This window comes from Microtus ochrogaster, linkage group LG4 (assembly GCF_000317375.1).
Source record: "Microtus ochrogaster isolate Prairie Vole_2 linkage group LG4, MicOch1.0, whole genome shotgun sequence".
Classification (NCBI taxonomy): domain Eukaryota; kingdom Metazoa; phylum Chordata; class Mammalia; order Rodentia; family Cricetidae; genus Microtus; species Microtus ochrogaster.
In genome coordinates, this window is record NC_022030.1 from 2,813,116 (window position 1) to 2,826,237 (window position 13,122).

The 13,122-nt window shown below is 42.4% G+C and overlaps 1 protein-coding gene across 1 annotated transcript in view; it reads left to right on the top strand.

Moving 5' to 3' along the window:
* Enpp1 (ectonucleotide pyrophosphatase/phosphodiesterase 1) overlaps positions 1 to 13,122 on the top strand; it is a 65,569-nt gene that overhangs the window by 16,676 nt on the left and 35,771 nt on the right. The window contains exons 2-3 of the mRNA XM_013351446.2: positions 11,478 to 11,550; positions 12,831 to 12,947. Coding sequence (XP_013206900.1) covers positions 11,478 to 11,550; positions 12,831 to 12,947 — 190 coding nt within the window. The remainder of the gene's footprint in view (positions 1 to 11,477; positions 11,551 to 12,830; positions 12,948 to 13,122) is intronic.

Below are 13,122 nucleotides of genomic sequence, written 5' to 3' on the forward strand. Positions count from 1 at the left end.
CTTTCTTTTTGGTTTTTGGAGACAGGGTTTCTCTGTGTATCATTGGCTGCCCTGGAACTCACTTTGTAGATGAGGCTGGCCTTGAACTCACAGAGAGCTGCTTGTTTTTCCTCTCATTCCCGGTACCTCTAACTTTGTCTACCTGGAGATAGCATCAGATTCACAGCGTGGGGGCCTAAGTCTCCAAAGTTACCTCCCCTTCCAGTTTGCCTGCTTGTTGTAAGCCTCCAGTTGTTTGCGCCCTGAAGCTCTGGCTGTGCGTTAAGCCACTCCCAATCTCCTGGTCTTCCAATGATTTGCTTCTAGGGCTCACATATCTCAAAAAATACAGTTATGGTTGTTATAAAGAATATGGCAAAAGGATGTGTATGAAGAGAGACATGTGAGGAAAGGTGTGTGAGGAGGGGGTGAGGAGTCCATGCACTCTGTGTCTCTCTCACCAGAAACCTCTGCGTGTTCAGCTGTCTGGAAGCTCAAGCTCCCTGGCCTTTTTTTTCTTCTTAATTTTTAGAGATGTTTTTAATGGAGACTTCACTTCACGTATGACTGAAGTATGGATAGCTATGTTGAACTCTGACAGAAAGGAAAGCATCTACATTGAATGTGGACACCCAGCAAGGCGTGCACATCTTGTAGGTCCTCCCTTCTTGGTAGGAATGAAATTTCCCTCCTCCGGGGTAGGAATGAAGGAGTGTCTTATTGTCTACTATCAGGCAAGGGTAGGTCATATGATTTCTTTATGGCTAATTACCAGACAGAAAGATTAGTGTTTCAGTGACCTGCTCTGGGGAAGAGACATTGTAGTTTCTAAGATCTTGTAAGGCAGGAATAATGAACAAAGGTGGAAATAAGTAAGGATATAAATACACTTAATATCATGCGTATTCCATTGTTGGCAGGTTTTTATTGTTATCACAATGCTCCAATAAATGTCTTTATGTGCATATCTTTATGTGTTTATTTTAGTGGTTCTATGAGGAAATTAACAGGACTGAAATCACAGGGGTAAAAGGTGTCCCATTTTGAATTTTGATTCAATTAAATGATTCTTGAAGGAATTTAAGCATTTGTGAAGACAGTATGAAAACGCCTATTGCTTATCTTTGCTGACAATTATGTTACAAATCTTTTTGGCACTTGTAAATCTCATTGATATGTAGTTTTTAACTTTAAAAAGTTGTGTCTCTGTATTTGTATATGTATATGGGATGGGGGACAATTTCCGGGAGTCAGTTCTCCTTCTATCATGTGGGTCTGAGGCGTCAAACTGAAGTTCTCAGTCTTGGAGGCAAACTCCTTTCCCACCAAGCCATTTCTCTGGTCCACATTTTGACTTCAAATGAAAATGATTGCTTTCCATTTCTGGGTTTTGTTGTCATGGTCGTAAAGCTGTATACGGCCACCCCAATTGAAAGCTCTTTGGCCATCTTTCATTCTAGCAATTTCATCTTATATCTTCGGAAACTATGGAATTTTTACCTTTATTTTGAATGTTTATGCATGTTAGCATGTACGTGCAGTTCCTGTGGAGGTCAGAGAAAGGTGTTGGATCTCCCGGAGCTGAAGTTACAGGCAGTTATGAGCTGCCTGTGTGGGACCATCTACTGCTGTCCACTGAATGCAGACACCCAGCAAGGCTTGTGGGCTACAGAACTTCCGGCCTCTGAGAGCAGCCCTCCCTTCAGGGTAGGAATGAAGGGGTGGTATCTTATCATCGACTCTCAGGCAAGAGTGGGTCACGTGATTTCTCTGTGAACTTAGGTCGAGGCCAGGCACTTCAGTCACCGAGCCATCTCTTTAGCCTCTCGTTTTCTTCCTTTATGTGTTTTTTTCCATCTACCATTTTGGTGTTTCTAGGGCATTCCTTCTACCGGGCACTTCTTTTCAAGATCACTGTGTTGAAACATGCTACATTTATTTATTTGTGTGTAGGGTACACTATCATGCTGGAGCTTGCGCGTGGAAGTCAGAGCACACCTTGTGACAGTCATTGCTCTCCATCTATATGTGGGTCCTGAGAATTGAATTTAGATTACCAAGCTCGGTGCCTTTACTTGCTGAGCCATCTTGCCAGCCCCAGACCTCTCTCTCTCTCTCTCTCTCTCTGTCTCTCTTTTGTAAGTGGATTACCCTTTTTCAGAAGCACAAATAAATGATTTATTTGGAGACAAAAGGCAGTCAAACAATCAGAGCAAGAACAAACACACCGGTGATATTTAATGATCGCTCCTGGACAACCACTCCTTGTGGATTTAAACTGGAGTTCTCCTGTGGGAGGCTACAGCCATGGTGTGACTTCTAGCCCTTTGAACATTGGTCTTACTTTGCTTTTGAGGGGTTGTTTGCCTCTGACATGCCGTTGTGAAGCTTGTGCCTGGAGCTTCAGCGAAGGCATACAAGTCATGGTGGGAGGTTGACATCAAACATGAACAGAGCCATTACTTTACGCTATCAGATGGGCATTTCTTCTTTGGCCTTTAACTTCAGAGAGAAATGGTCTGTGGGAGCACACTGTGAGCTACTGGAGGAGTTCTTTGCTCGCTGTGGCAGAAACTGTAGATACCATTTATTCTTTTCTTGGAGGATGCTTGGTATCAATTAAACACGAATGAGTGAGCACGAGAGGAGAGCGCTACCCTAGATAAATCGGTTCTCTGCAGATCTCCCCGATAGGTCTCACATTGGAAGGACATGGCAAAGGTGAGTTTCTGGCCTTTCTCTTCCATGCCAGGGCTGGTGCTTGAGGCCTCATAGTTTATTCCAGTGACCCATGTTCAAAGAATCTTCTTTACAAGATGTAAGAGATTAAGTTGTAGATTCATAGATAGCCCTGCATTTATTTTACCAGGGGAAGGATGCCAGAGGGTGAACCTTGCTCAGGGTTATCATATCCTAAATATAGTTCATGTTTTAGTTCAGGTTGGAGGTTTGAAGTTACCAGTACCCATTGTGATGGCTCACCAATCTGAGCTGTGTTAACTGAGGTTGACTGTAATTTGCAGAATTGCCTTATAATTTAATTTGTGTTGTGTCTTTATTTTGTTTAGACCAGGCTTTACATTTGATATTTTATTTTAACCCGTTCTTCTCAAACCCTTTTAAAATTTTAATTTGCCACCCCTCTGATTTCCAAGAGGAAGCTGTGAATCCTTTCTCTAAGGGATTATTTACCACAATAGTTCCTCAAAAAGCAGAGACGTAATGGAGTAGGTGTTGACTTAAGTATTCAAAATACCAAAAACCTCCTTTGATTCTTCATTTTAGTTTATATAGGGATCTGGTAGGCTCTTCTGCCTGAGAGGCTAGTCCAGCCATCTCTGGGCGGTGTTTAGTCAGTCCAGTGTGCCCTGGATTTTCTGTTGTCAGATTTCCATTATCTTCCAGGCCTTGTGCACTTGTGAGGTGTTGTCTCAGCAAAGTTAAAGATATTCACTACTATTTTTCTTTCCTCTTTAGAAAAGTTTCAAGAACAATTTAAAGAATTTCTGCTTGAGAATTCTTTTGTGCTTTAATTGCAAAAATTTTCCATCTCCTTTCTCATCTCATTTGTTCTTTTGAAAAGGTTTGTGGCTTTTTTATTTGTTTATTTATTTTAATACAGGAGCTAGAAAGGGTGTCACCCAAATCCACTTGGTTTAATGTTTGTGATGGTATGGTATATTGATCTGCCTGGTTTTCTCAGCACCACAGATGTTTCCAGTGGGGTCTCTGTTGTACCGCTAGCCCCAGGCATCTGCCTGGGAACTTCTGCATTCTGTTCAGGGCTTGGTCGGCTCACAGACAGAGAAAATGAAATTTAGCACAAGCCAGAACCCCTGTGAGACTCTGAAACATTCTCAGGCCTCTTGGCTGGTGGTTTCCTAGAGGTTGTCATAATGTCAGTCACATGAGGGCCTTGCCTTGGTTTTTGATCCCTGGTCTTTTGCTAACACCATGCATTGCTCAGGAAGGGCTTGAGGAGTGTTGACTAAGCAAATCAGCTCTGAGTAGTCTTTTCTGCAGCTGCTGCTCCTGTTGCCGGGCAGATGTGTGCTTTTCAGTCGGTGTTGGATGGGGATGCCTGCCAGGTGTGAGGTGTGCCTGTGAGGTGTGCATATTCTTCACCCATTTCCAGTAACCTAAGTACCTTTACCACGGTAGTTGGGGACATCAACATGTAAGTCAAATGCCCCTCAACACCTGCCTGGCTGGACTTGAGGACTTCAGAAGGAGATTAGAACATATATATGCTTTGGACTTCACATTACATAGATGCTCTTCAACAAAATGTTAAGTTAGAGTATGTCTTTGTATGTCCCATAGAAATTGGGTTTGCTTCAGTCTGCTTGCTCTCCACAGTGGAGAAAGTCCCCAGAAAACTAACATGCCTCTGAGGCCTGAGTTCTCACTGAGTTGTGGTTTGTTTTGTTCCATTTTTTAGTTTCTCTCTCCGGAAAGCAGGCAGCTTGGCCAAAAGTTAGAGGTCTGGTTGTCAATGCGGTCTCTTAATCCATCTTCATAAAATATCAGCATTTTTTTCAACTATCACATTGGAATTCTAAATACAGCAGTAGGCTGTTTCCTGAATAGTTTATTTGTATTTATTGTTGGTATTCTTTATAAAAATCAGGCATAAAGACACTTAACAAATCGACCAACAGGGTCAAGAGTCAAATGAAGGAAAAAAATGGGGGATTTCTGCTTCTTTCCCAAAATTATGTTTCAGTTCAATTGCTGCTTGCCAGTTTTTGACTCAAGGTTTATTTGTTGAAGGACTAATATATGCAAGGCGCCTTGTTAGATGTGGAAAGTACAGAAATGAATAAATATGTCTATAGCAGCCTGAAGCTCACAGTCAGTCAGAGACAGGTAAATAAACTAACTCATGTCTGTGGTCTGGGCTGCTGTAACCTAAGAGGAGACTCTGGTTCAGAGGAGCAAAGAGCAGCTCACTTCCAAAGGAAGCAGCCAAGTCAAGATCTAGTTTACCGTGTGGACTCATACCATAGCCTGTCAACAAAAGGTTTTTCTAGAAGCTTCTAGAATAGTCCATCTATGCTACTTCTACATTTAAAGGCTTCAAGATCTTTCCACATTCCAGGTCTCTTTTATAACCCCTGTGCCTGCCCCACTCCTTGCTGGGTTTTGGTCTTGCCATTTTTTGCAATTAACTTCATGATCCTTGGCAAATTATTCATTTCTCCATAGTTGTTTCCTTAAACTGATGTAATGATTATAATTGCTTTGTGAATGCTCTTGTGAGGATTAAGTAACTTAATATAAAACTCTAGAAAACATAGGATATGCTGTAGAAGTGTCAGCTATTATTGTGGTTATTTTCAGATTCCTTGTTCCCTACTATACCTGCCTGGGCTGCCAAAAGCACCCTAGCATGTACTGTGATTTTATTGGTTCACTGCCAGGTTGCTTCTTGCAAATTCATGTTTTTCTCATTAATGTAAGATTTATTCCAGAGATGTTTTCATAGGCCTTATGCCCTGAGATTAAGGATTTCAGTACAATGTCTTCTGTTTGTTTAGTTTTTGTGCTTCTCCTCTAGACCTAATTTCATCACACACGGCAGACAGTTGAGCATTTGTTTACTGACAGAGAAGGAAATGACTTTTTCTCTGCAAGCATCTTTGCGTAGCCTTTTGTCTTCTCTTCTTTTAGATTCTCCCAGCTGCTGCCAGCATCTCCGTATCTTTTAAGTTTTTCTCCTGCATCTCTTGTCAAATTCTGTTGCCTTCATTTATTTTAATTTCCACGGCCCCACATTTTGTTTCTTCATAGGTTCAGAGTTGCTTTCATGGCCTCTCTGGCTATGAGTGCAGGGAATGTATACAAGGGGGCATTCACATTTCGGTGAATACTCGATAAAGCAAGGGTACCCCAAATGAAATAACACTAATGTGGGGTTGGTAATATGGCACAGTGGGCACAGGTCCTTGCTGCCTCAGGACCCAAGTGTGGAAGCTGAGGGCTGACCTCCTTGTGCACACATGTGTACATGCATGCACCCATGCACACACACCACTAAATAATAGATAAATGTAATTTAAAATTAATGATAGTGTGTTTGAAGAAATCTGTGAGAAAAAGTTTTGGAAAATGTCCATATCTTTTGTCTCACTTAATGTCAAGAAAAAACGTCATGATTTAGTTAAAGATCCTGACCAAACAAGAAGGAAACTAAAAAATAAATATTCTTAACACAGAGGCAAAGGATTTCAACAACTGTGCTTTTGCTTCATGTGCCTCAGTTTTCCAGGATAATACTGTTTTTTTTCTATAATTCTCAAGAAAATATCAAACTATAAAAGTGTCTCAATTTGCCAGGTGGTGGTGGCACATGCCTTTAATCCCAGCAGAGAGGAGTCAGAGGCAGGAGGAATTCTGTGAGTTCCAGGCTAGCCTGGTCTACAGGAGCTAGTTCCAGGACAGCCAGCATTGTTACACAGAGAAACCCTGTCTCAAAAAACCATACCAAACCAAACCAAATGGAACCAAACCAAACCAACCAAACAAACAAACAAACAAAAGTGTCTGAATTGTTTCAGAGTTAAATAAATCTTGGCAAGGGGTTGAAAGAGGTGGCTGAATTGTTAGAATTCACGTTTCTCTTTCAGAGGACTTGGCTTCAGTTCCCAATACCCACATGGTGCCTCACAACCATCTGAAACTCCAGTTCTGGGGGTCTGGTATTCTCTTCTGGCTTCTGTGGGTGCCAGACATGCATGTGGTGTACATGCATACATGCAGGTGATAGATTTCATACACGTAATAAAAAATTTCAAAATAAATGCTTGGTGGACTTTGACATCACATTAAACTACTTTGTGAAGGAAAACTAAACTGAGTCAGAATTTATAGGGAATGTCCCAGGGAGATTAACTAGTAAAATTATTTCAACTAGGTATGTTTAATAGAGTAATAGATGCTGCAAATTTCTTCCTCCCTCCCTCCTTCCCTCCGTCCCTCCTTTCTTATCATTCTTTGCGGCAATAAGGATACATAAAGGATTTTGTTGTTGTTGTTGTTATATTTATGCTTTGATTCTGTGCTACATGTTATATTGTTATAAAATATAAATACATGCAAATTATTTTTCCAGTGAAGAAGTAATTATGAAAACAGAAGCGCATGCCTTCTGTTAATTAACAAGAGGACAGGGAGCTGCATGTACCACGGTCCCCCCTTACATGGTTAAAGGGCACAATTTAAATGCTTGCTCACTATCAACTCTTTCCATCCTGTTCTTTCCTTTCCATTTCTCCCACACAAATACCCATGTCTACTTGATCCTATTTAGCTATTCCGCCCACACTTTAACTCCCTAGTCTGCTTTTCTGCTTTGTTGATTTCTCTTTTCTCATTCCCAGGCTGTGCCAAGCGTTCAGTCAGGCTTCCCGCCCCCTTCCTAGATTCTCATGCCATTTACGTCCATTTGCAAGACAGATAGGTCAAGCTGGGTTGCCAGAGCCTGCGGGGCTCTGCCTTTTTGTCCCTAATGACTTAGTCTTCATCATCTCTGCCTTTGCTGCCACCCTTCCCATGGTGTGGTCCTTCCTTGACAGCAGAGTCTTGCTGTGACTTCCTCACTCCCAATGGTGCTCCTTGCTTGATTAAGAATTGAACTGCCTCTACCTTTCTGTAGTTCAGGCTCTTGTGCATGTGCAAGTATTTTCTCTTCGTTTATTTTGCTCAGACATCTGCCATGCCTGTTTCTGAGACTAACTCCTCAAGATGCTCCAGAGTAGAGAAAAAAAATAACATGACTTTTTTTTTTTCTCCAGACAGGGTTCCTCTGTGGTTTTGGAGCCTGTCCTGGTACTAGCTCTTCTAGACCAGGCTGGTATCGAACTCACAGAGATCCGCCTGCCTCTGCCTCCCGAGTGCTGGGATTAAAGGCATGCGCCACCACTGCCCGGCTCATAACATGACTTTTAAAAACCAGTTTCTGTGTTTTGTTTGTTGAGTTCAAACAGTTTTGAAGTAACCGTGCTTAGATAATTGTTGCCTGTATGTCACTGTGTGTAGGTTAGGCTGCTTTTCCTGGTTCTCCGAGAAGTACAATCTCACTTGCCACTGCTTAATTAAATAACAGCAGCTTCTCAATAACAAGGTTCAAATTTTAGGTATATAAACCATGAGTAATTGCATGAGATACAAACTTTGCAGCTAGCTCAGCGGTGCATAAATTGCTGTGTAACTAGCAGGTGCATATCACCCGTAGCCGGTCCTATCGTGGATTTCAGAGTCTGTCAGTGCTTGGTTGACAGGCATCTCTCAGGCCGTTCATGCACAGACAGCAACGTGTATTCGTCCCGCTACCCTGCAGACCAGGGCTATGCCTCCACGACATTTTATAACAGTGGACAACTGAAGAGGACAAAGGAGCGAAAGTGAAATGCCCAAATGAGCAGGAAAGTGGTAATGCTGCAGTTGGAACTCAAACAAATTGTGAGTGCAGTTTTGGAAGACACGGCATCCTATGGGAGTATTGCCTTTAGCACGGTTTAGTGGATGAAGACAGGAAGCCAGAGGAATCCAGTGAAGGCTGCTTTGTGGATGCGTGCGAGGAGAGTGTCTGTGGCCGGAAGAATGGGGAAGCGACAGTAACCTCAGAGTTCAAAGGTTGCAATAGGACGGCAGCCTGAACTTCCAAAGAATAATGACCCTTCACAGCAAAGAAAAGACCTGCATTTTGTATTGTAAGTTATGCCATAGGTGAGAGGGAAATACATCCATAGATACTGTTCAAACTGTTCTAGATAGATCCTACAAAACAAACTTCAATTTCCTCTTGTTTTAGTGTTTGAAACTGCAGTGTGAAATAGAGATTACTTCTCCTGGCTTCACCTCTATTTATATGCATAGTTCACAGTGAAAGAAATTTTGATGTTTTGAATAGATATATGTAATTGCCTTCCTGTTGAATTTCTATGCCCGCTAGGGGTCCCAGAGAATTCTATTAGTTCCCATTTCTGATCCTTCATCGCATCCATTTGTCCTTAGTTACTTGCCATTCATATCATCATCTGGCAATTTCCCATCTTTATGGGCATGCTGATAGTTTTCCTTTGTACAAAATGTATACAAGACCCCCAGTGGATATCTGAACCTGAGGGTAGTCCTGGTCGCTTTCTCTTGCATATGTGTGTGTGTGTGTGTGTGTGTGTGTGTATACTTCGCTTTCCTTGATCTATCTACCTATTAAAGTAGACACTTACTTACATCAAAACAGATAAAATAACACAGTCATAACAACATAATGTCATAGAATTTATGTGATCTCTCTCAGAATACCTACTTGTACTCCACTCCCCTTTCCTGTGGTGAGATGCAGTGAGATGAACGGTAGAGCGGTTGGGACACAGTGTGAGGCTGCTGTCAAGGGTTCCTTGAATGCTAGTGCTACAGTACTATGTCAGGGAGCCTGGAAGGCCATGACTGCTCTTACAGCTGACAGGTAGCGCATTCTTCATAGGGACATGTCCGGGATGAGAGAGCACAGTGACACATTCAATAATTACTCAGAACGGTGTACAATTTACAAACGATGAGTCGTTATTTCTGCCATTTTCTGCTTACTATTTTCTGATGCTGAATGACTGTGGATAACTCAAATTGGAAAGTGAAGGCACACATGTAGGGAGACTACTGTGTGTATACTTAGGCATATTTTGGTTTTTTAAAACTCCGGCTTTAGTGCTGCTGCGTTTCAAACCACGCCTTTGCCTTTTTCTTTGCAGTAAGATAGACTGCTCTCTTCTTTCAGCCCCTGTGTACTTCCTCTTAAATGTCTGTAGTCACTGGAACCTCCTTCAGCCAATGGCCTTTGAGAGGCTGGACCAGATTGGGTGTGGTTTGGGGTACTAAAAGGTGCAGGCCCACCCACTGCTCTTTCCCCTCACTCCCCTCCGCACCCCTGCTTTTACACCCAAATGCTGCTCCCCATTGCGATTTGTGAGCCCCCATTAAATAAAGAACCCCTTATCATACCCTATTCAGAGCTAGTGTGGGGTTACTTTATTCGCATTCCCCTTCACTTGGTGTGTTCCCCTTCATGAATGTTCAGTATTTTGTGTAGAGACTGGCTCATGGCGTTACTCGGTAAACTTGAAAACGTGAGGTGGTAGAGACCTTCCACTCACTGCCCTGCCTCGTTCTTCATTCCCTCTTTTATCTTGGCTCCCATCCAGCAACACTACACCCCTGTGTGCACCTCCATTGAGGGTCTGTCATCTTTTGGATTTGCTGTGGTGGGTTTTGTTCTGCTTCAAATACGCTTCTAGTCCTTCATCTAGCACTTTATGCCTTCCTCCCTTGGAGTTCTGCCTGATGCTGTCTTTCTGGACATTTCCCTGCTCTAACTCTCTTTCTTTCCTTCAACATTGATTATCAGGATCATGTCATTTCTCAGCCCAGCCATAGGCTTTCCCCATGAACCTCCTCTGATCCCTCTCATTCCAGCCACCCCACCCTTTCTCCTTCAGTAAACGACTGCAGAACCTTGCCTAAGGTTCGTAGAACCTCCAAAAGGTGAGCCATTTGTACTGATGTCTTCACCTTCTCCTCCTCTACATATGCAAGCTCCCAGAGGTAGCTCTTATTCTTCCCTATGGTACAGAGCGCTTTTGCACACAGTCCTTCCTCAGTGAATGTTTTACTGAAATGCCTGTGAGATGACATTCCAGGGTGCCTTGAAGAAAACGCCAACCTGCAAATTAACTAACTAACCAACCAATCCATTAACTAACAAAAGGATTGTTTTGTGCATTATTTTTCTCTTTTTTCTTCTGACTCTCAAAAGTTTTCCACTGACCTGCAAGCTCTATCTACTTAGTTTTAAATGTTAAAGACAATAATCATGGGTGGGCGGGGAAAGAAAGCGAGAAGATGTTAACACTGGAAGGGTTCTGAGAGATTGGGGTCGTCCAGCTCTCTAGTTTCATAGATGAATACACAGGTGCTTAGAGCTCTTAAGCCACCACCTCAGCGTATACAACCAGCTCCTGGCAGTGTTCAAGTCCAGAATAAGGCACCCTCTCTTCAGTGATCTTCCCCATGGCATGCACGGTGCATTTCAGGGTGCTGTGTTAGGCTTAAGTTTGTGAGTTAATGGGTAAAAGAGGCTTAGGATGTTCCTAGACATCAATAGAAGTTGAGTCTCTTAATAAATTTTTCTCATTAAGGGTCACATTGTTTTCTCCCTTTGTCTTGGCCAAGTGTTTTCCTTGTTTCATTAATTTTGGATGATTTAGAAATTTGCTGGCATTTAAGTAAGTTTATCACAGACATTTATCACACTCTCAGAATAGTACACAGACCACTAGTGTATGGTTTGAAATGTTCAGAAAATGAACCTGTCTCTGTGACCAGCTGCCACCTCTGGAAATACCTGCACTAGCAAAGTCAGAATCACTAAAAAGAATGAAATTATGGGGAAATGGAAGGATTTGGAAAGGATCTGATATTTTTTTCTCTCCTTACAGGTTTTGTCAGTATGTGTGCTAACAACAATTCTTGGTTGTATATTTGGATTGAAACCAAGCTGTTCTAAAGAAGGTAATTAATACTGTGGGGGTATGGTGTGACTGTATGCCGGGTGCTTATGTGTGTGTGTCTGTGTGTGCGTGCACACACATCTTTGTATATCTCTCTGTGTGTACACTTACATCTGAGTGTATACGTGCATGTGTGTATACATGTGTTTGTGTATTCAATCATTACACTGTGATTGAGACAGCTGTCATCTCCGTGTCCTGTGTATACTATACAGATATTGAGAATTTGATGATAGAATTGATGTTGGTTTAACCATTTTTCCTGAAGTCCTATCTTATTTTAGCCTTAAAAAGTTTTTTTGGTTAAAACATTTTATATTAAAATGTAGACTAAGGTCTGTGACCAAAACAACCACCCCCCCTCCACAAAACAACACCACCAAAGCAAAACAAAACAAAACAAAACCACAAAGACCTGAGCAGAGGCTTCCGTACAGTGCCTGTGGTCTTCTCTCTCTAGCTTTCCAAGGAATGACTGGGATCATGTGCCCCAATCCCCAAGGAGTTGATTGCTAAAGCAACTCTGGAGGTTACTAGGAGACCAGTTAGCATCCCTACGTGGCCAGACTCTCAGAAGATTTTATATGTTTCTACCATTGCTAGTTTCAAAGTAGAAATGAAATCATCCACTTTAGTTGTGTTTCCTGGTGTCAAGATCAGCATCAAAACTCCCCATGTAGACAGAGAGAACCACAGGCGACTTCAGTGCTCATTCTTTTGATTCTGTAGTGTCTCCTTCTATACCCCCACATGGTTTCTTTGGCGATTCAGTTTTCAAAATTAAATACATTTGTGTCCTGTTCAACTACCATGTTATAATAATATTACTCTTCTCAAATGTTTAGTGATTGGTTGAAATAACGCCAATCTTACCGGTCTAGCTAGAGCAAATATACACACGCTTAAGACAAGGGAAAACCGAGGCTTCCATGTTCACCTGTGTAGCCTTGCATGAAATGAAGTCATTCCACTTCACATCAAAGAAATTGAAAAAACAATAGCAATTTTAATCTGCGCTCGAGATAGTGGGTTCTGTTTTAGCAGTTGCCAGATGCCTATGAAGTAACAGCTGTTACTGTGCTGGTCCCTCCTTTCCTGACAGTGCCAGGAAAGCTCCCTCCTCACTCTAGGACTCATTGTTTCTCTTTGTAAAATTGCCTGGTTTCCAAGCGACAGAAATGAGTTACTCTCCATGGGGGCGTCTTGACTCAGGGGTGCCTTAGCTGGTGCATGCTTTGGAATTCTGTGATTGGCAGCCTCTAACTTACGCATCATTTTCAGTGAAAAGCTGCAAAGGCCGCTGCTACGAGAGGACTTTCAGCAACTGTCGCTGTGACAGCGCCTGCGTCAGCCTTGGGAACTGCTGTCTGGATTACCAGGAAACCTGTGTGGACCCAAGTGAGTAGGGCCAGGCGGGGAAAGGGAGGGTCACAGGCACCAGGGAAAGACCACAGGAGAGCTAAGCATCTTCCAGGTCTGTTATTTGACTAACTCAGTGTCCCTTTTCTTTTCTAGATATAAATTTTATCTGTTTGTCTGTCTCATCTCTCTCCCCCCCTCATCCATCCATCAT